Source organism: Chrysochloris asiatica, unplaced genomic scaffold, assembly GCF_000296735.1.
Source record: "Chrysochloris asiatica unplaced genomic scaffold, ChrAsi1.0 scaffold00088, whole genome shotgun sequence".
Lineage (NCBI taxonomy): Eukaryota > Metazoa > Chordata > Mammalia > Afrosoricida > Chrysochloridae > Chrysochloris > Chrysochloris asiatica.
The window spans coordinates 11,841,244-11,864,818 of record NW_006408606.1 but is presented as its reverse complement, the minus strand read 5'-3'; the positions used below and the strand labels follow the sequence as shown (position 1 = coordinate 11,864,818).

The window sequence follows — 23,575 nt, the reverse complement described above, 5'->3', positions numbered from 1 at the left end:
AGCCTCATCTTTCTCCCACGGAGTGGCTGGTAGTTTCAAACCGCTGACCTTAAGGTTCGCAGCCCGATTCGTAACCACTACGCTACCAGAGCTCCATACAATATTGAATAGGAGTGGCGATAAAGGGCATGCTTGTCTGGTTCCCGTTCACAAAGGGAAGGCTTTCAGTTTCTCTCCATTAAGAGTAATGTTGGCTGTTGGTTTTGTATATATGATCTTAACTATGTTGAGGAATTTCCCCTCAATTCCTACTATGTTGAATGTTTTTAATCAGGAATGATGCTGGATTTTATCAAATGCCTTTTCTGCATCAATCAATATGATCACGTGGTTCTTTTCCTTATTTTATTTATATAGTGTATTATATTTATTCTTTTTCTAATGTAGAACCATCCTTGCAACCCTGATATGAATCCAACTTGGTCATGGTGTATTATTTTTTGATGTTTTTGAATTCTGTTGGCTAGAATTATGTTGAGAATTTTTGCATCTATGTTCATAAGGGATATTGTTCTATAATCTTCTTCCTTAGTAATGCCCTTCCCTGATATTGTTATAAGGGTTATACTTGCATTATAGAACGTATTAGGAAGTTTTCCATCCTCTTCTATAATCTGCAATAATTTGAGAGGAATTGGTGACAGGTCTTCCCTGATTTTTTGGAAAAACTTACCAGTGACACCATCTGGACCTGGACTTCTTTTGGTTGGAAATTTTTTGATGACCTAGTCAATTTTTACCTTCATTAAATGTCTGTACAAGTTTTCTACTTCAATCTGTGTAAGTTCAGGTAGGTCGTAGTTTTCTTACATTGTATCCATCTCCTCTAGATTTTCAATTTTTTTAGAGTACAACACTTCATAATATCCTTTTACTATCCTTTTTTATTTCTATTGGTTCTGTTGTAACATTGCCATATAGTTTCTTATGTGTGTTGTGTCTTCTCCATCTTTTATTTTATTACTTTTGTCAACAGTTTGTTGATTCTATTAATTCTTTTATTGTCCTGTTGATTTTTTCTAGTATTTCTCTGTTTCTATCTCATTTACTTCTGTTCTAATCTTTACTATTTCCTTTCTTCTATTGACTGTAGGTTGACTTTGCTGACTGTTTTTACTTGTTTGAGATGCCGTGTTAATGTGTTGATTTTGGTTCTTTCTTCATTTTGAATATGTGCTTTTATTGCAAGAAATTGTCCTCTCAGCACTGTTTTTGCCATGTCCCAAAGATATCGGTATGTTGTGTTTTCATTCTCATTTGTTTCTAGGAATTTTGTGAATTCAAGTTTCATATCTTCTGCTACCTGTAGCTTTTAAACAAGGTGTTATTCGGTTTCCATGTATTTTACTTTATTTCCTTGGCCTTCCAATTGTTGATTTCTAATTTGATAGCATTGTGGTCTGAGAAGATGTTTTGTAGTACTTGATGTTTATAAATTTATGGAGGCTTGTTTTGTGGCCTAATACATAGTCTATTATGGAAAATGCTCCATGTGCACTGGAAAAGAATGTGTATTGTGCTGTTCTTTGGTTGAATTCTCTGTATACATCTATAAGGTCCAGTTGGTTGATTGTTTTGTTTAGTTCCTGTGTCTTTGACAAGTTTCTTTCTGGTTGTTCTATCCATTATCGAAAGTGCTAAATTACAATCTCCAATTATTATTGTATATTTGTCTATTTCTGTTTATGAATCAATTAGAGTTAGATTTATGTATTTTGGAGCTCTTTGATTGGGAGCATAGATATTATTATGGTTATGGCATCTTGTTCAACTGACCCATCATTCACGTCCACATATATCTTTTATGCTGGTCTTGCCCCTTAAAGTTTATTTTATCAAACATTACTGTTGGCATTCCTGATCATTTTTTATTGCAATTAGTTTGGTATATTTTTTTCCATCCTTTAACTTTTAGTTTGTTTTTGTCTTTGTGTGTAAATTGTGTCTCTTGCCGACAGCATATTGAAGGATGTTTTCTTATCCTATTTGCCAGTCTCCATCTCCTAATTGGTGCAGTTAAATCTGTTGACACTGTAATTATCAATGTTGTTGTTGTTGTTGTTGTTGTTGTTAAGTGCCATCGAGTCGGTTCCGACCCATAGCGACCCTGTACAGGGTTTCCAAGGGTGTAAATCTTTACGGGAGTAGAAAGCCTCATCTTTCTCCCGCGGAGCGGCTGGCAGTTTCGAACCGCTGACCTTAAGGTTCACAGCCTGATTCGTAACCACTACGCTACCAGGTAAGAATTAATTGCTGTCATTATGTTTGCTTTTCTGTGGTGCTGTTGGTTTCTTTGTTCTGCTTGCCTTCCTGTGCTAAGTTCATGATTTTTCTGTCCTTTCTTGTGAGTTTCTTCATAGTTTTAACATTTCCGTGTTCTTCTTGGAGCTTCATTTTGTTGGTATATTGTGAAGTATTTTCTCTGAGATTATCTTATCTTCTATTAACTTGTCCGGCCATTAAAAACAGTCAATTTTATCCTGCAAACCTGACCTCCTCACCACGTGGACATTGTTCTTATGTGATTTTTTTTTTTTTTTTTTCACCTTGTGATGTTTTTGACCATAGACTATCCTACCAGATCCTCTGAATTCCTTCTGTTAGTTTTGTTCTATTCTGGACTCTTCCATTTGTCAATTGAGTTCCGAGTGGTGCTGCCACGTATATCAATCTCTGTTTCTTGTCTTTTCTTATTGGTTCTCACTCTAAAGAAAACCCTTTAGTTTTTCTTTTTTTTAAGTTTTTATTTTAATTATATGGTAGTTTACATGGGAGAACATTAGCTTTACATTCATCCTATCAGATTTTGTTTCACTGGAATGGTTACAATCCTCTGCATGCATCATCAAACAACCAAAGCGTACCCTGAAAGCCTGTCCAGGGGCAGTCAACACACAAAACCTTTCTGTCCCTGAGTCCAGAGTCCCCAGCCTCTCCATCTCTCCACATCAATCACATCCTGGTTTGGAGAGGGGTTTGCCCTGAGGTGACCTGACCACTTGCCTTAATGGCTCCCTTGCTTTTTCTTGTAGTAGTCAATCAGACTGTCATTATTGTTTTGTTTATTTTTTTCTGCTGGTCTTCTTTCAAGAAGTACTTTCTGTTCTTCTTTCCATTCCAGGCTTGCCTGCTTGTCCTTTCAAGTGGAGATTTCCCACCTCAGAAGATTTTGCATGAGGATCAGGATTCCACCTATGGTCTTATGCAGTGCAAAGGCTCTGCAGGAAGCTTCCTTCACTGGGCAAGTACTAGTCCCATTTTAAAGTATTCCAATCAGTTATAGGCTGAGATGGACTCCTAAGCTTTCTATGGTGATGTTTCTGGTTATTCCTTTCTCTCCTCCTAGAGTGTCTATTGTACAATTGGAAGTAAGGGAAACCAAGATTCAAAAGACAGCCAAGCATCTTGAAATTATTTTCCCTCTTTTACCCATTCAAACTGTACACCAATCCCTGTATCCCAGAGTCCTGTTGTTCCAAGTTTGTGCTTACATCGTTGTTTACCTCTGTCCCACTTAGCCCATGCAAATCTGCTTACCTGTTCTCCCATCTGCCTTGTGCTTCCAATCCCCTCCCCCTTCTACTGTATTGCACACCCCACTGCCAGCACACAAACTATCCTGTGTCTACCCCCTATCCTGTGCTCCACGTTCCTCTCATTCCCCTCACCACACCTTTTAGTGTGAGTTTGTTTTCTTAGTCTTTTACAGTAATAGTCCTATGCAGTATTTCTCCTTTTGTGACTGACTAATTTCACTCAGCACAATGTCCTCAATTTTCATCCATGTTATGTGGTTGCTTGCAGCTTCTTTGTTATTCTTCAAGGTAGCATCATACTCCATTGTGTGTAGGTATCTAAGTTGGTTTATCCATTCTTACACTGATGAGCACTAAGGCTGCCTCCATCCTTTTGCTGTGGTAAATAGTGCTGCTATGAATATTGGTGTGCATATATCTACTTGTGTTATGGCTTGTATTTCTTGTGGCTATATACCAAGTAGAGGAATTGCTGAATCATAAGTTATCTCTAATTCCAACCTTCTGAGGCAACGACATATTGTTTTCTACAGTGGTTGGACAATTTTGCATCCCCACCAGCAACGTAGGAGGGTTCTACTCTCTCTGCAACCTCACCAGCATTTACTATTCTCTACTTTTTTTATTTTTGCTGTTATTGCTAGTGTGAGATGATATTTCATTTTTGTTTTATTTGCATCTCTCTAATGGCTAGTGATCCTAGTGATCGTGAACATTTCTTCATGTTTGTTAGCTGCCCAGATCTCCTGCTGGGGGCAGTGTCTGTTCATGTCCTATTGTCCATTTTTTAATTGGGTTGTCTTTTTCTTGTAGATGTGTTGTTGTTGTTGTTGCTATGTGCTGTGGAGTCGGTTCCGACTCATAATGACACAGTACAGGGTTTCTGAGGCTGTAAATTTTTACGGGAGCAGAAAGCCTCATCTTTTTCCTGCGGAACAGCTGGTAGTTTTGAACTGCTGACCTTGCAGTTCGCAGTCCAATTCATAACAACTACACTACCAGAGTTATTTTAGAAATAAGTCCCTTGTCTGAAGTGTCATTGCAAAAGATTTTTTCCTATTCTGTGGGCTCCCTTTTTACTCTTTGGTGAAGTCCTTTGGTGCACAAAAGTTTTTAATTTTTAGTAGGTCCCAATCATTGAATTTTTCTATTTTGGCTTGTGTAATTCTCAAAATGTTTGGTAGTCTGTGTATATCTTGTATTAGAGCCCTCACATTTGCCCCAATTTTTTTCATTGATGGCCTTTATAATGGTGAGATTCACATTTAGGTCTTTAATCCATGATGAGTTGGTGTTTGTATAGGGGGTGAGGTAATGGTTTTGTTTCAACTTTTGCATATTGCTTTCCAGTTCTGCTAACACCATATCTTGAAGAGACTTTCTCCTCATCCAGTAAACTTAAGCACTTTGTAGAAAATCAGTTGGCTGTAAGTGGATGGGTTAAGTTCTGGATTCTCAATTTTGTTCCATTGATCAATGTATCTTTCATTGTACCCGTACCAGGCTGTTTTGAACACTATAGCCGTGTAGTAAATTTTGAAATCAGAGAATGAGAGGCTTCCAACTTTATTCTTCTTAAGCAGTGCTTGGTTTATCCTGGGTCTCTTTCCTTTCCATATAAAGTTTGTAATAGTTTTTTTTTCCATCTCTTTGAAGAATTTATGTCTTCTCCCTCTTTTCTGTTGGTTTTGCCAATGGTTTATAAATTTTATTAATCCTTTCAAAAAAACAGCTTATTGTCCTGTTGATCCTTTCTATACTTTTTCAGTCTTCTATCTCATTTATTTCTTTTCTAATCTTATTTCTTTTATTTCCTTTCTTTTGGTGAATGTAGGTTCCCTCTGTTGGTCTAATTGTTGGAGATGCTGTGTTAATGTGTTAATTTTGTTTCTTTCTTCTTTTTGGATGTGTGTCTTTATCACAATAAATTGTCCTCTCAGTACTATTTTCGTCATTTCCGAAAGATTTTGGTATGTTGTGTTTTGATTTTCGTTTGTTTCTAGAAAATTTGTGAGTTCACATTTAATTTCTTCTATAACCCAAGTCACTAAAGCAGGGTGTTATTCAGTTTCAGTGTATCCAACTTTATTTCCTTGGTCTTCTTATTGTTGACTTCTAGTTTTATAGCACTGTGGTCTGAAAAGATGCTTTGTAGTATTTTGATGTTTGTAAATTTACAGAGGCTTGCTTTGTGACCTAATACATGGTCAATTCTGGATAACGTTCCATGTGAACTGAAAATGAATGCATATTGTGCTGTTGTTAGGTTGATTGCTCTGTATACATCCATGACGTCCAGTTGGTTGATTGTGCTATTTAGTTCCTCTTTAACTTTGTCCAGTTTCTTTATGGTTGTTCTGTTTTCAAAAGTGACGTATTAAAATCTCCCACTATAACTGTATTATATTTCTTTCTTCAATTCTAGTATGATTTGCTTTATATATCTTGATGGTCTCTAAATGGGAGCATAGACATTTATTACGGTTATGTCATCTTGCTTAATTAACCCTTTAATCATGAGATGTTGTTGTTGTTATGTGCTGTGGAGTCGTTTCAAACTCATATTGACCCTGAAGAGGGTTTCTGAGGCTGTAAATCTTTACAGGAGCAGAAAGCCTCATCTTTCTCCTGAAGAACAGCTGGTAGTTTCAAACTGCTGACTTTGTGGTTTGCAGCCTGATTTGTAACCACTACGCTAGTGTCCTTTTTTATCCCTTATGCTGGCTTTTGCCTTAAAGTTTATTTTATCAGAGATTAGTATTGCCACTTCTGCTTGTTTTTTATTGCAATTAGCTTGGTATTATTATTATTTTTTCCATCCTTTGACTTTTAATCTGCTTTTGTCTTTGTGTGTAAGGTGTGTCTCTTGCAGGCAGCATATTGCAGGGTCTTATTTTCTAATCCATTCTACCACTCTCTGTCTCTTCACTGGTGCATTTATTCAATTGTCAGTCTGTTCATTCCTTTGTTCTGTATGACTTTTTGTGCTGAGAGTTCATGTGTTTTGTGCTATTTCAAGTCAGTTTCTTCTTAGTTTTAATATTTCCTTATTCTACTTGGATCTTCATTTTCTTGGTAAGTTTTGAAGTATTAGCTTTCTTTGTGGTTACCCTATAATCTGTTAACTTTTCCATGCATTCAAGACAGTCTATGGAATCCTGCAATCTACCTTACCTCCTTACCACCTGGATTGCTGTTCCTATATTTTTCCCTTCTTTGACACTGTTAATATTTTGATTTTTGATTGGCCTCACAGGTCCTCTGAATTCATTATAATTTTGTTCTGTTCTAAACTCTGCTATCTGTCAACTGAGTTCCAGGTGCAGTTGCCATGTCTGTCAATCTCTGGTTATTGTTTGTTCTTGTTGGTTTTCATTCCAAAGAACTCCCTTTAGGATGTTTTCAAGTGTTGGATTGTCTTGAATAAAATCTCTTAGTTTCTGTCTATCCTGGAATGTTTTGATTGCACCATCATATCTGATTGACAGTTTTGCTGGATAGACAATTCTTGGTTGGCAGTTTTTTTGTTTGTTTGTTTCTTTTAAGGTTTTATATATGTCTCCCCATTGCCTTTTTGCCTGCATGGTTTCTTCTAAAAAGTCTGAACTTAATCTGATTTGCTTGCCTTTATAGGTAACCCTTCTCTTTTCCCTGGGTTCTCTTAGGATTGTCTCTTTGTCTTTGATTTTGGAGAGCTTGATTATGGTATGTCTTGGTGATTTTCTTTTGGGGTCTACCCTGCCTGAGGTTCATTCAATTTCTTGAAAGTTTATCTTCTCATCCTTCAAGATATTAGTGATATGTTCTTCCAGCAGTGCTTCAACTATCTCCTCTGTGAACTTCTGTGATTCTTCCTGTTTCAGAACAACTATAATTCTTAAGTTATCCCTCTTCATGGTATCCAGCATGACTCTGTTCAGATTTTTTTTCTCCTTTTTTCTGCTTGCTATTCTATCTTATCAGTATTGACAGATTTGTCTTCCAGCTTGTTGGTTCTGGATTCCATTTCTTCAGTTCTACTCCTTGGCCTTTTCAGTGTATTGTCCATTTCCGATATTTTATTTTTAATTATCTGGACCTCGTTTTGCAGGTTTGAATTATTTCCAATGCTATATCTATCTTGTTTGATTGCTCCAGTAATAGTTTCCTTGACTTCTTCCTTACTTTCCTCTACCTGTCTGTGGACTATTTGAATTTGTCTCCATATCATTCTTCTGAATTCCTTCTCAGGCAGATCCAAAGCCTGCTCTTCTTCTCGTGGGAAATCTATGTCTTCCTCCAGCTCATTTGTCAGTTATTCTTTTCTGTTTTTGGACCTGTGCTGAGATCTTTTGCTGTTTTTTCTTAGACATTTTTAGTAGTTAGATGGGTTTTTAATGATAAATGATTGTATGTTGCTGTGCTGTTAAGCTTTCTGAGTATCTCCAGGTGGATGTGGTCTTGGGTTAGGTAGGCGGAGTAAGTTCCCATCCCCAGGGAAAAAAGTAAAACCAAAAGGACCAAAACCAGAAAGAATATAAAAGCAGAGACAAAAACCACCACTCAAAACCAAAAATGAAACTGTAGCCAACTTTCCAGGAGCTTTTGCTGCGCAGGTCAGTGTGCATGCACAGTAGAAACCTCCAGCAGTGGGTGGTATGTCCACTCTCTCAAGCCCCTCCTCTAATCACTGCCATGGAGGTGCACAGAAAGATATTGAGAAATGAATGGAAGATTTTCCATTATTTTTCATCTCTGAAGGTCAGTAAGGTATCTGCATATGCACAGTGTAATTTTCAAAATAGTTGTGTCCTTGTATATAATAGCTGGTGTTGGCTCTTGCCTTTTATGTTGGGGTTTTACAAAGTGCATATATATGAGTTTGGCTGTATGACCAGACCTGCTTTTTCTCGCTAGGTAAAGCAGGGATAAAGGGTCCCTCTCAGGTCAACTTTAGGGCTGGGTCGCAGAGTCAGACATGATAAGAAGCAGCCAAAGGATCAGCATACGGGACCAATGGGGCTCCCAGGAACCTCCTCCCTGTGTTGTGGTAAAACTTAGGTGCAATGCTGGACCCTTTTGTGGTTGCACTCCCACCCGCCTGAAAGTGTCCAGGCTGGGCAGTGAGGGTGTGACAGGGGAAAGGAGGAAAGTGTACAATCTGTCACAACCTCTTTTTCCAGATGCCATTCCATGGTTTTTAGTGCTGTATCAATGTATCTACCTGGCTGTGGCTCTGCCCTCTAATTCAGTTCAAGCTAAGGGGTCCCAAGGGAGTGTACAGAAGGATTCAGAAATTGCAATATTTTCCTTCTGCAGTAAGATTTCTCCACTGGTGGTGCAGGAAACTGGCACCCAGCACCTTATAAAAGATCCTGGGGCTGCTGCAGGAAAATCACCTTCTCTGTTTTTTCTGAACCTCCACCAAGGAGCCTCTCTTACCTGTCTCTGCTTCACCAGCAACCAAACCAGAAGTCTCCTTTAGATTGTTTTGAAGCACGGGTTTGGCTTTGGCAAAATCCCTTAGATTCTGTTATCCTGGAAAGTTTTTATAACAATTCTTGGTTGGCAGTTTTTTTCAGGGTTTTATATATATGTTTCCCCATTGCCTTCTTGTCTGCATGGTTTCTGCTGAGAAGTCAGAGCTTAATCTGATTTGCTTGCCTTTGTATGTAACACTTTTCTTTTCCCTAGCTGTGTTCAGGATTCTCTCCTTGTCTTTGATTTTGGAGAGCTTAATTATGATATGTCTTTGTGATTTTCTTTTGGGGTATATACTTCCTGGGATCTGTTGAGCTTTTTGAATGCTTATCTTTTCGTTTTTCAAGGTTGTTAGGGAAATTTTCTTCCAGGAGCTCTTCAATTATCTTCTCTGTGGATTTGTGTGATTCTTCCTGTTCCAGAACACCAATAATTCATAAGTTATTCCTCTTCATGTTGTCCAATATGAACCTTAGACTTTCTTCAAATGTTTTTCTGCTTTTTACTGCTTGCTCTTCTATCTGACTCATGGAAGAAGCAGTCAATAAATCAAACGACATATTGCATTAGGCAAATCTGCTGCACAAGACCTTTTTAAAGTGTTGAAGAGAAAAGATGTCAGCTTGATGACTAAGGTGTGCCTGATCCAAGCCATGGTATTTTTAATAACCTCATATGCATGTGAAACCTGAACAGTGAATAAGGAAGACCATAGAAGAATTGATGCCTTTGAGTTATGTGTTGGAGAAGATATTGAAAGTGCCATGGGCTGCCAAAAGAACCAATAGATCCATTCTGGAAGAAATACAGCCAGGATGCTCGTTAGAGGCCAAGGTGACAAAACTTGGTCTCTCATACTTTGGGACATATTGTCAGGAGGGGCCAGTTGCTGGAGAAGGATATCATGTTTGGTAACGTGGAGGGTCATAAAAAAAGAGGAAGACCCCCAATGAGATGGATTGGCCAAGTGGCAGCATCGATAGGCTCAAGCGTGGCAACAGTAGTGAGGTTGGCTGAGGATCAGTCAGTGCTTTGTTCTGCTGTGCATAAGGTCGCTGTGGGTCGGTACCGACTCAATGGCACCTAACAACAACAACTTCTATCTAAGCAGTATTAAAAGATTTGTCTTCCAGATTGCTTGCTCTGGCTCCCATCTGTTGAATTCTCATCCTTTGTCCTTTCAGTGTATTGTCCATTTCTAATATTTTATTATTTACCTCTTGGACTTGTTTTTGAAGGCTTTGAATTGTTTCCAATGCTATATCTATCTTATATGATAGCTCCTGTAGTGTTTTCCTGACTTCTTCCTTATTTTTCTCAAACCTTCTGTGGAGGATTTGGATACATCTCAGTATCTTTTTTTGAACTCCTTTTCAGGCATTTCCAAAACCTGCTCTCCTTCCAATGTGATGTCTAAGTTCTATCTCTTGCGCATTTGTCCCAGGTACTCTATCTTAATTCTGTACATGTGCCACTATGGTCATCTGTTTCTTGGGCATCTTCAATAGTTAGCTGGGACCTCAATAATTATAGATGAATGTATATTAATGTTTTATTATGCTTTCTGATTGCCTCCAGGTAGATATGATCAGGAGATGGACTTTCCTTTTCACTCTTCTTATTACTCAACTCAGAGTAACTGTAGCAGGTGTTGGCTGCCTGTCTGATGTATAGCAGCTAGTACTGGCTTTTGCCTGGATAATGGAATTTTATAGAGTATGATTGAGATTGACTATATATCTGCAAATGCTCTCTTCTTGTGTAATGTAGGAAGAGAAAGAGTCCCAAAAGGTAAAAAGGGGACCAAAAAACAGAACAGCAACAACAACAAAATAAATAAATAAAAAGATCAGATACTATAGTCTAAAAGAGAAAATTAAAAAAAAAAAAAAAGAAAAAGTTCTGTAGCAAAATATGAGTATGTCCCTTTTTCGGCTTCCTGCCTTGGAGGCCACTGAGAAATTTCAAGATGTCACTGTTGGTCCTTATGGTGTAACTCAGGATTTAATTTTTGGCCTGTTTCCTATTTAGTCTCTCTCTCTCCCACTCCACAACCCCCGTTCAGGCCTCTATCCTAGTTATTAACAGATTAGGGCCGGCTGTAGCTGTTTTGAGCTGCGGTTTGGTTTTAAGTGGAAACTTTCCTCTTAGTTACTGCTGAGCAAATGTATGCACATGCATAGTAGAACCCTCCGGGCTGGGGCAGGGTAGGTTAGTGGTAGTCGACTTGCTAAGGTACTAAATAGGACAAATATTCTTGATTAGTGGAATATTGTTTAAAAATTCAATATATCTATTTTTACACTAAGATTTCTTCTCCTGTAAAGATTCACAGCCTCAGAAACCTTATTCAGGAGCTCTATGAGTCGGAACCGACTCCATGGAACACAACCACCAACTACTACCTCTAGATTCCTCCAAACTTCTTTGGAGTCCTGGTGTGGCAGTGTGGGTTAATGCCCTGGGCTGCAAGGTCGGTTTGAATTGCAAAATTGGTAGTTCAAGTGCAACACTCATTCCTTGGAAAATATAGGCACTCTATGAGTTGGAACCGACTTGGTAGCACTTAACAACAATTTAACAAGAGATTACTTGTAATATTTCATAAAATTCACAGGATTTCTTTTGTTGGTATGTAAGTATTTCATTGCTTACATATATGATCAATGTTACTCATCAGAGAAAGTAAAATATAAAGGTTTCTGCCAAAAATACAGAGTCATGGTGTGGCACTGTGAATAATGTGTCAGACTGCAAAGTTGTTTGAACTGTAAGGTCAGTGGTTCAAGCTCACCAGTTGCTTCTTGGAAACACTATACAGGGTCGCTATGAGTAGGAATTGACTCAACGGCACTTAACAACAACAACCGAAAATACATTAAAGAGACATTATGAAAATAATTTAGTATTTTTTCTTGCTTAATTCACAAATAAAATTGATGTTTAGATACACAGTCTGGTTCAGTGGTTTTAAGAAACTGGTGATGTTGGTGGTGTGCCATGGAGTCAGTTCCGGCTCATAGCAACTTTGCATAAGGTTTCTGAGACTGTCAATCTTTATGGGAACAGAAAGCCTCAACTTTTCCCTCAGAACAGCTGGTAGTTTCAAACTACTGAACTTGAGTTTAGCAGCTGAACTTGTAACCACTACACTACCAGATCTCCTTTTTAAGAGAAAAAGAAGGCATAATATTAAAATATCTTAAATATAAATAAGAAAACATGGAAACAGTCATCATAAGAACACACCACAAAAACACTCAGTGGCAATCTGTTATTGCAGACAAGCAACTATATATCTCTTAAAATTTAACTATACTTTTCCCTAATATATTAAAACACAACAAAAATTACATTTAGGCAAAAAAAAAAACAAACCCTTAATTGAAACAAAACATTTGAAAGACTATTCTATTTAGACACATAAATAAAAGCTTTCAATTTCATTTCAATTAAATGCTTTTGAAACAATGGTACTGAAGATTTTTGTTGTTATTAAGTACCATCAATACGGCTATGATACATAGCAACCTTGCATAGAGTTTCCAAGGAGTAGATAGTGTGTTTGAACTGCCAACCCTGTGGTTAGCTGTCCAGTGCTTATTCTACATTGCCACATCAGACGTCTGATTCAAGATAAGTACCAAAATCAAAGTCACACTGAGGGAGTCATTTCTTACCATTCAATTAGCAGCTCACACTAACTGGAAGAAAGCTACCACTCTTCCTAATCATGTCTGAAGTCAGTGTTAACAATATATGAATCCATATTGTAACATATGGATACTTTGTAGTGCCCAAGTCTCAGCATAGCTAAATTCTATGTATCTAACTCTGCGGTTCTTTCATGAGAAAAAATACGTTGATTTTTTTTAAATGAAGAAAAATTACTTTTGCTGAAGAGTTTTATATATAGATTATGAACTCCTTTTTGTCATTTTGAGTAAATACGTAGATATATAAATTTCATATGATAGCTAACATATATAATACTGTTGAAATATATAATCCATTGAAACTAACATTAGGAGTCTACTTACTTTCTTATGACTTCTAAGCACTGATGGTGTAACAAAAGCCTTATTACATAGCTCACATCTGTATTTCTTGTGTCTTTCATGAACAACCTGGACATGGACATTTAATGTATCCTTCCTTTTGAAGGTAGCATCACAATGATTACATTTGAAAGTCCTCTCACCTTGGAAATAAAAAAGCCAAATAAGAGAAAGGTAAAATGCAACAGCAGGGTCCTTAATCTTAACATTAACCCATGCATATAAGATTTACTGTTGTTTTCTGAGAAGCTAGCCTTTTAACTCTAATAATTTATCATACCCACAAAAACAAATACCAGTTCTATATCATAAAATCTTAATATACTGTGTGACCAGGTATAAGTCATTTAACCTTCTGAAATTCTCTATCTCCTTAACTGAGAATTGTGAAACTGAATTAGCTAACTCTAAAGGTAGCATAAACCTTAAAAAAGCTTTTATTAATAGCAAATGTGTTTGGGGTTGATATAAGGAGCTTCTTGAGACAACACAAGGCCTCTCTCTTTTAGGCACTTGAGTTGGTTTTGAGACCTCTCCCTAGTTCCTTTCAAATTCCACCACTGTTCCCCCCAGCATCCAGCAGATGGAGCATAGGCAGAACTGGGTTACAGTTACAAGCTGGAAGTGAAGTCCCTAAGGACAGTCAGAAACCCATCAGAGAAGGCCCTCACATTCTGGGATAGAGAGAGGGATACAACATTCCTTCATTGTTCAGCAGTGTCCCAGGAACCTGGAATGAAGTGTTCCTGATTTGCCAAGTGGTCAGCTTTCAAATAGTCTGGGAAGTGGTTCAAATTTCCAGGTGTTGAGATAGACAATGGAACTGGATTGGTGTTGTGTGTGTGTGGGGGGGGGGGGATTGGGGAGGAGGTCCAGTGTAATTTTCTGCTCTAGAGCCTTTGACCACCTATCTAAGAGGATTCTCACTTTACTCTAATGATATAGCCTAGCCCTGAGAAAGCAGCAACTCTAGAAACTATGTTTAGAGGTGTTATGGTACTTGCTGTTGTTAAGTGCCTATGAGTCAGTTTCAACTCATAGCTACCCTGTATAATGTTTCCAAAGAGCTGTCAGTGAGTTCTAACTGCCGACCTTATCATTCAAACTGACTTTACGGTCCAGTGTTTTCCTAAAATCATTAATTTTCATAAAATCTTAATTCCTAGCTTTCACAAAATCCTAATTCTTTATAGACTGAAGAAAATTAAAACATCCTGGTGAGCCACAGTATGGCCTTGTGTATGTTGCTGTTGTTAAGTGCTATGCAGCCAGTTCTGACTAATAGTAACACTATACACAACACAATAAAACACTGCCTGGTCCTGTGTCATCCTCACAATTGGAATTATGTTGAGCACATTGCTGCCACCAGTGTGCCAATCCATCTAGTTGGGGGTCTTCCTATGTTTCACCGACCCCTCTACCTTACCAAGCATGATGTCTGGCCAATCTGACTCTTAAAAGAGTATTCTGGCTGCACTTCTTCCAACACAAATTTATCTTTTCTTCTGGCAGTCCATAGTACTTTTAATATTTTTCTCCAACACCAAAACACAAATGCTTCAATTATTCTATGTTTTTGTTGTTGTTGTTTTTTCCTGCTGTACAACTTTCACATACACACGAGGCTAATGAAAATACCATGGTCTGGGTTGGGCACACCTTAGTCCTCAAACAGACATCTTTGCTCTTGAGCACTTTAAAACAGGTTTTATACAAGCATAATTGTCAAGCATAATAAGTTGGCTGATTTCTTAACTGCTGCTTCCAAGTATTGATAGGGGATTCAAGCAAATTAAAGTCTTGGACAACATCAATCTTTTCTCCATTAATCATAATGTTGCTTATTGGTCCAGTTGTGGAGATTTTTGTTTTCTTTACATTGAGGCACAATCCACATTGAAGACTGTGGATTTTTACCTTCATCTGTATTTTAAATCTTCTTGGCTTTCAATAAGCAAGGTTGTATCACCTGCATATCATAGATTGTTAATAATGCCAAATTCTTGTTCATACAATCCAGTTTCTAGGATGTTTGCTCAGCATACAGCTTGAACAAGTTTGCTGAAAAAATACAACCCTGGCGCACACAATTCCTAATTTTAAACCGTTCAGAGTCCCCTTGCTCTGTTCCAGTGGCTGCCTCTTGAATCATGTATAGGTTCCTCATGAGCACAATTAAGTAATCTGGAATACTAATTCTTTGCTATGTTATCCATAATTTCTCATAATCCACACAGTCAAAAGCCACTAGTCAATAAAGCACAGGTAAACATATATCTGGTATACTCTTGTTTTCACCCAAGATCCATCTGATGTCAGGAATATTTTCTATGTCTTCATTGGAATCCAGCTTGAACCCCTGGTAGTTGCCTGTCAAGGTACTGTTGCATAGGCTTTTAAAATATCTTCAACAATATTTTACTTGCATGTGATATTAATGATGTTGTCCAATGATTTCTGCATTGGGTTATCTCTCTTTGGAATGGGTACAGATATGAATCTCTTCCTATAAATTGGTCAGGTAGCTGTCTTCCAGATTTCTTGACACAGATGAGTGAATGCCTCCAGGGCTGCATCAGTTTGTTGAAACATTTCAATTTGTATTCCATTAATTCTGAGAGCCCTGTCATATGCTAATGCCTTCAGTGCACCTTGGATTTCTTCCATCAGCACCATAGGCTCTTGATCATTTTCTGCCTCTTGAAGTAGTTGAACATCAACCATTTCTTTTTGGTACAGTGGCTTTGTGTGTCCCAACAAGCTTTAATACTTTCTGCATCATTCAATATTTCACTCATGTTGTTGTTATGTACCGTGGAGTCGGTTCCAACTCATAGTGACCCTGCACAGAGTTTCCGATGCTGCAATTCTTTACGGGAGCAGAAGTCGCATCTTTGTCCCGTGGAACGGCTGGTATTTTGAACTGCAACCTTGAGGTTAGCAGCCTGAGTCATAACCACTACTCAACCAGAGCTCCTTTCCTTCAATATTACAAGTCAAAGCTTGAATTTTTTTCTCCAGTTTTCTTAAGCTTTAGAAATGCTGAGCATGTTCTTCCCTGTTGATTTTCTAATTCCAGGTCTATGAACATTTTATTTTAATATTTGACATTGCCTTCTCAAGTTGACGCTGCCTTCTCAAGCTGCCCTTTGAAACTTTCTGTTCAGGCTTTTACTCCCTCATTTCTTCCATTTGCTTTATTTTAGCATCTTTATGATGGAGAGAAAGTTTCAGAGTATTATTTGACATACATTTGGGTTTCTTCTTATCTTTTTAAATATATTTTGCTTCTTCCTGTATTATGTTCTTGATATCATCTCAGAACTCTTCTAGTCTTAGGTCCTTAGTGTGCAATGCAATTCTTCAAAGCTGAGATGATCTCTAAATTCAGGTGAGATATGTGATATTTTGGCTCTCATAAACTTGTTTCAATTTTCTTCAGCTTCAGCTTGAACTTGAATATGAGCAATTGATGATCTGTGCCACGGTCTGCCCTGGCCCTGCATTGCCTGATACTACATTTTAACATTGTCTCTTCCTACAAATGTAGGCAACTGATGCCTATGTATTTCATCTGGTAAAGTTCATTTACATAGCTGTCTTATATTTTGTATAAAAAAAGACATTTGCAACGAATAAGTCATTGGTCTTGCAAAATTCTATCATGCAATATCCAGCATCATTTCTATTACCAAGACCATATTTTCCAAGTATTGATCCTTCCCTCTTTCTTTCCAACCTTTACATTCCAATAGCCAGTCATTATCAATACATGTTGATTGCATATTTGATCAATTTCAGATTGAAGAAGTTAGTTGTTGTTGTTGTTGTTAAGTGCCATCAAGTTGATTCTGACCCATAATACCCAGTATAGGTTTTCCAAGGAGCAGCTGGCAAACTTGAACCACTGACCTTGCAGTTCAACCCGACTTTGCAGTCTAGTGCATTAACACATGGCACCACACCGAAGAAGTTGGTAGAATTAATCAATTTCATCACCACTGGCTTTTGTGGGTGGTATGTAAACTTGAATAATAGTGGCTTTATCTATTATTAACTGGTCTCCCTTGTAAGTGTATGGATAGTATCATATCACAGATAGCATTATACTTCAAGATGGATATTTAAAGGTTCTTTTTGATAATGAATGCAACGCCACTCCCTTCAATTTGTTATTCCTGTGATTTTCAGATTCAAAACGGCCAATACCAGTCCAATTAAGCTCAATAATGCCTAGGATATCAATGTTTATGTGTTCTAGTTCATTTTTCATAACATCAAATTTTCCTAGATTCATACTTCGTACAATCCATGTTCCAATTATTAAAGGATGTTTGCAGCAGTTTCTCCTCTTTTTGAGTTGTGTGCCATCAGCAAGTGAAAGTCCCGAAAGCTTTACACTATTTGTGTCATAATGGTCAATTCTATTTTAAGGAGGCAGCTTTCTCTTAGTAGTATTTAGAGTGCCTTCCAATCCGAGGGGCTCATCAGCCAGAAGGATATCTGATAATATTCTGATGCTATTCTTAACTTTTCAGTATTCAATATTCTGGTACTATCTAACAGTGTTCTACTGCTATTCGTAAGGTTTTCTCCTTTTTCCTAGTTTGTCTTAGTGTGGAAGCTCCTCTCAGACCTGTTCACCAAGAGGGAGACTCTGTTGATATTTAAAATACTGATGGCACAGCTTCCAGCATCACAGCAACACACAACCACCACAGGAAAACAAACTGACAAACGAGTGGTGGACCTGGAGTTCGCTCACTTGAATTTAGAGACCATCTCAAGAACAGTATTGATATGCTGAACACTGATGACTGAAAACCTGATAATTTGAGGAATGACCACAAGAACATCCTATATGAAGAAGCAGAAAGTCATCTTAAGGACATGAAAGTGAATAGAAGAGATGACAAACTAAATAAACTTTAAAGGGGTGTTCATGTAGTCAAAGAAAAGTGTTGTAATGAAATATGTAAAGACTTGGAGTTCGAAAACTAAAAGGGGAGAACACCTTTTGTTTTTATCAAGCTGAAAAACAAAAAAAAATTGTTTAAGTCTCAATTTTCATACTGAAGGAGGCAAAGTATCAAACAACACAGGAAATATCAAACAATACAGAGGAAATAGACAAAGTCACTGTTGCAAAAAGATTAGTTGACATTCAAGTGTATCAGTAAATGGCATGTAATCAAGGATCAGGTGTTTTAAAGAAAGAAATCCAAGCTTTACTCAAGTCATTGATAAAAAAAGGCTCTATGAATAAACAGAATAGCACCTGATATGTTTCAACCTCTGGATACAATGCTGGACACACTCGTTTAAACAAGAAATTAGGAAAACCAAATTATGCATGTGAAAGCTGGACAATGAATAAGGAAGACTGAAGAAGAATTCTTGCATTTGATTTAGGGTGTTGTAAAAGAACACTGAAAAGTACAATGAACTGCCAGAAGAACAAACAAATCTGTCTTGGAAGAAGTACAGCTAGAATGCTCCTTAGAAGTTAGGATGACAAGACTTTGTCTCACGTACTTCGTACATCAGAAGGTTCCAACCCTGGAGAAGGACATCATGTTTTATAAAGTAGGGTATCAGTGAAACGATCACTGAAACAATGGCTTCACCAATGGGCTCAAACAACAATTTTTCAGGATGTCACAGGAGTGTGCTGAGTTTTGTTCTGTTATATATAGGGATGATGTAAATTGAAAGTATCTCAAGGGCATCTAACAACATTAGCAGCTTTACTTTAATTAGATCATCTAGTCAATTAATTTTTCTGGGCAAACGTCTTGATATGCATCTACATAAAGTCACTAATTAATATGTTGATCAAGATATATATTGAATGCAGGGACTGTCTACAGAAAACTACTTCAAACCTATTTCTCCATTTGATAAAACAATGAGTTAACATTACATTCTTTCTATTTAAAAGAGCTTGATGTTATTAGAAATAAAATTTCAACCTTAGTTAAAAAAAAACAAAACAAAAAAACTTTACTGGACTCCAGGTCAGTTTAGTTATAGAATGCTTAAGAGTAAGAATTAAGTTTACTAGGCTAAATCCCTATTCTTACATATATTTATCTCATAATACTTATTTTTCATAATCAGTATGACAATGACATAGGATGGTAATTCCTGATACTGCATTATAAATTTCCTTTTTAATATATAACTTCTCTTTAAAAGGAATCTGGAAAGTTGTGCTTAGAGATTCTCTAGACTAGTAGGCTTAATAATATAGAAGGACATGAAATCACATTAATCTCTTTGTACTAGAAACAGAATAATATCAAAATTATCTCTAAGTATTTATAAAAGCCTTTAATACCTTTATTATTTTGAATTTTAGACATAATCATTTGACCTGAGAAAATTTATCTCTCTGACATTCTATACAGTTGTCCAGACTCGGTGATTTTTCTGCTTCCCTCAGAAATATTAAAAATTTAGGGAAGAAATTTTGGCATAGAGGAAATTCTAATGATAAAACAACTCAAATTGAAAGTAGGAAATATAAATATTACTCATGCTGTACAATTTTAAATCGGTTTTGGATATAGTAAAACATAGACACAAAACAATTCACTGTCATCAAGGTGATCCCAACTCACAGCACCACTATATAGTGTTTCTGACACTGCAAATCTTTATGGGAACACACAGCCTCATCTTTCTCTCACGGAGCAGCTAGTGAGTTTGAACAATGCTTAGCCTACAGATCCAATAAAGTAAAATTAACCTGTTATTTCAATATCTGAATGAAAAAAATAGCAAGAGATCCAATTTTTAAAATTCAGTTTAGCAATAATATTTTCTACTCCTAAATAATGTGGTACCCTTCAGCAATCGCTATAAATTGTGTGGTATTCTAAAAATAGGTCTGAGTACAACTGCTACACAGATTTTCATGGTATATTTATATAGAACTTTAACCCAAAGGCAAAAACAAAACCAAAAAACCCTGATAGAAGTAAGGAATCAGAGGCAATGTAGTAAGTAGGAAGAACACCTGGCTGAGACCTTAATGTTACCGCAGTACTGTGTCCTTTTACATACTCAGTACTTCTCCAAACCTCACTGTTCTTAATTACTCTCAAGTACAGAGATTATATTTGATGTGTCCTCTAGTACTTTCCATAAGTCTTTGAGCTAATTAGGTCATACCAGACATACAGACGTTTGAAGAAGCCACACATTTCTGTAATTTTTCAGTTTAAAACGGAGTAAGTTGTCCTTTTTCAAAATAAAGTTCAAAGATGAGCCTTTAACTATGGATGCAGTGCTCAAAATTTCAATTGAAATAGAAACAGTCTTTATATTAAGGATGAAGCTTGTTTCCTCACTGCAGTGGGTTGATGGTGGTGGTGATAGTTATGGTCCGTGGAGTCGGTTCCGACTCATAGTGACCCTGTACAGGGTACTCATAGTGACCCTGTACAGGGTTTCCAAGGCTGTAAATCTTTACAAGAGCAGAAAGCCTCATCTTTCTCCCGTGGAACAGCTGGTAGTTTCGAACTGCTGACCTTGTGGTTCACAGCCCGATTTGTAACCACTACACTACTACAGCACTGGTAGCGTAGTGGTTACGAATCGGGCTGCGAACCTTAAGGTCAGCGGTTCGAAACTACCAGCTGCTCCGCGGGAGAAAGATGAGGCTTTCTACTCCCGTAAAGATTTACACCCTCGGAAACCCTGTACAGGGTCGCTATGGGTCGGACCCGACTCGATGGCACTTAACAACAACAACAACACTACTACAGCAGTAAGTTGATAGGGATGGGGAATTTAGACATAGGCTATCAACAATGGGTAGCTATAAAGGCATGAAGTGGCTGGCTTGCAAGCTTTCATGAGTGTGCTTAGCTTCAGAATCAGGTGGGTAAGGAAGAATCCCCACTGAATAGTTTTCCTCTTTTCCAGATGGATCTGGTGAATGGGGATGGGGGATGATGGTAATAGGAGTCTATGATTCAATTGTGAGTATTTATTATCAGAATTAATTGCGATGGTCATAACTGTAATTGTACAAGATGTGTAACTAAAATGAGGGAATAACTCATCTTTCATTTCAGGAACACAGGGCCCCAGGATTCTCAAGAAGTAAAAGCATGAGTGGAGCATGAGCTCCTACCCAGAAAAGTGGCAGCAGCAGAGACAGTGGCAGAATCTACGGCATAGAGACAGAGCAGCTGAGGACTCAAGGCCCATGGATTGAGAAAGGATGTATGCCTGTGTGCAGGAAGCTGTCCTGCAAAATGTGCCGTCTGGACATTTAAATGAGTTTATCTTTTTTGTTTTATATGGGTACATCAAAAATAAATAAATAAAAATAAACAAAGTTCATAGATGCCTAAGACCTTAGAAAATGTTTTCCTTTAAACACTTTAAATAATGGGAATAAATTATATGAAATGTAATGTCTCATAAAATAATTAATCTTACTGCAGGATAATAAAGGAAGAGAAAGTGAAAGGCATTATCATGATTCCTAGATTTAAAAGATCAAGAGGAGAACAAGAACAAAGTGTGAAGTTACTCTTTTTGTCCTCAAATGCCTGGATTGTGACTTACTGTTATGTATTAGTAGGTGTCTCTGCAAAGAAAATGGGGTCCGGAACAAAGCTTTACATTCCTCACATTGGAACGGTCTCTCTTCAGAATGGGTCTGCAGATGAAAGAAACCATAAGTCAAAAGGAGCATGAATGAAATAGTCATTATAATAACTGGCCCTTCTTGACTTCATAATGTCAAAGAATAAAGAAAGGAAGATGGACAATATCTTGGTTTCATCTGGTGACATGCCCACTACCCCTAAGATTTAGTAAATACAAACATGCTGTGTTTCTAGGAAAAAAACCAAGCATTTTTAAACTTTCACATTAAAGAAAATTTGGTAAACAGTAAATTATATATTTTACTTCATAATACTCATCTGAAAAAAACTGAAATTTCTCAAGATCTATTTTGCAGAATGAAACAGTATGGCATTTCTCAAAAGTCAAACGATCACCATCACTGGACAACCTTTAGAGATGTGACAACCACATTTCCACTATTGTTGTTATGTGCCGTGGAGTCGGTTCCAACTCATAGTGACCCTGTACAAGGTTTCTGAGGCTGTAAATCTTTACGGGAGCAGAAAGCCTCATCTTTCTCCTGTGAAACAGCTGGTAGTTTCGAACTGCTGACCTTGCGGTTCGCAGCCTGATTTGTAACCACTATGCTACCAGAGCTCCTTACATTTTCACTATAAAATAAGGAAATTATTACAATGGATACTGTTTCTACCCTTTTTCTCAACTTCACAGAATAATTTTAAATATTGTTTAGTTCTACAGGCTGCTTTCGTCTCTAAATTAAATTAGGACATTTACTCACACTTTAACAGTAAGGAAGCATTCCTTATATGATAAATTTGTGTTGGTGCTCTTCAAAATACATTCCAGTTTTTATATATAAGACCACTAAGGAGCTCAGGCAATGTAGTGGGTATGAATCCAACTGATAACCTCAAGGTCAGTAGTTCAAAACTACCAGCTGTTTGCTGGAGAAAGATGAGGCTTTTAAAAATGTACAGCCTTGGAAACCCTGTACAGGGTCACCATGAGTCGGACGCAACTCCATGGCACGTAAGCACCACCACTACCAAGGTTCAAAAAGTTAAATAATTTCTCAATGAGAATGATTTCAGTATTATTAAAAACAATGGTACATGAAAAGTAAAATTATACTGATAAACTATTGTTGTTTGGCACCGTTGAAGAGGTTGTGATTCACAGTAATTCTATGTACAACAAAGTGAAACACTGCAAGGCCCTGCACCATCCTCCAAGCTGCTGTTATGTTTGAGCTCATTGTTAGAGTCACTGAGTCAATTCACCTCAAGGGTCTTTCCCTCTTTTGCTTACTCTCTACTTCACTTAGGAAGATGTCCTTCTCCAGGGAATGGTCCCTCCTGTTGACATGTACAAAGTATTCAAGACAAAGTTTTGTCATTTTCTCTTCTCATGAGCATTCTTAATATATTTCTTTCAACACAGTAATCTGTGTTTACCAAATTAAGTTGGGAAAAGGTCACTATAAGAAACAAGAGATTGCTAGGTGTCATCAAGTTGGTTCTGTCTCATAACTCTATATACCAAAAAAACTAAATACTACCTGATCCCTACCCTATGTTCAAAACGATTCCTATGAGAGAGCCCATTATTACAGCCACCATGTCAATCCATTTCATTGAGGATCTTCCTATTTTTCACTGACCTAAGTTCAGGGAGTGCTCTTGCCTTTAATGGTGTTCTTTCTTTAATAATGCTGCAATTATTCCTCTCATCCTTGCTTCATTCTGCTGGCAACCCATGGTATCATCAATAGTCTGCAATAACACATTATTTCAAATGCATCTATTCTTTTTTGGTCTGCTATATTCACCGTACAGCTTTCATATGCATATGAGGTAACCTAAAATATGACTTGGTCAGTCTCATGTTAGGCCTCAAAGTGGCATA

At 37.4% G+C, this 23,575-nt stretch overlaps 1 protein-coding gene across 3 annotated transcripts in view; it reads right to left on the bottom strand.

The window, feature by feature from the left end:
• PRDM5 (PR domain containing 5) overlaps positions 1-23,575 on the bottom strand; it is a 371,490-nt gene that overhangs the window by 163,175 nt on the left and 184,740 nt on the right. For all 3 annotated transcript variants that reach the window (XM_006866280.1, XM_006866281.1, XM_006866282.1), the window contains 2 exons: positions 21,641-21,734; positions 13,037-13,197 (listed from right to left, as the gene is read on the bottom strand). In XM_006866280.1, coding sequence (XP_006866342.1) covers positions 13,037-13,197; positions 21,641-21,734 — 255 coding nt within the window. The remainder of the gene's footprint in view (positions 1-13,036; positions 13,198-21,640; positions 21,735-23,575) is intronic.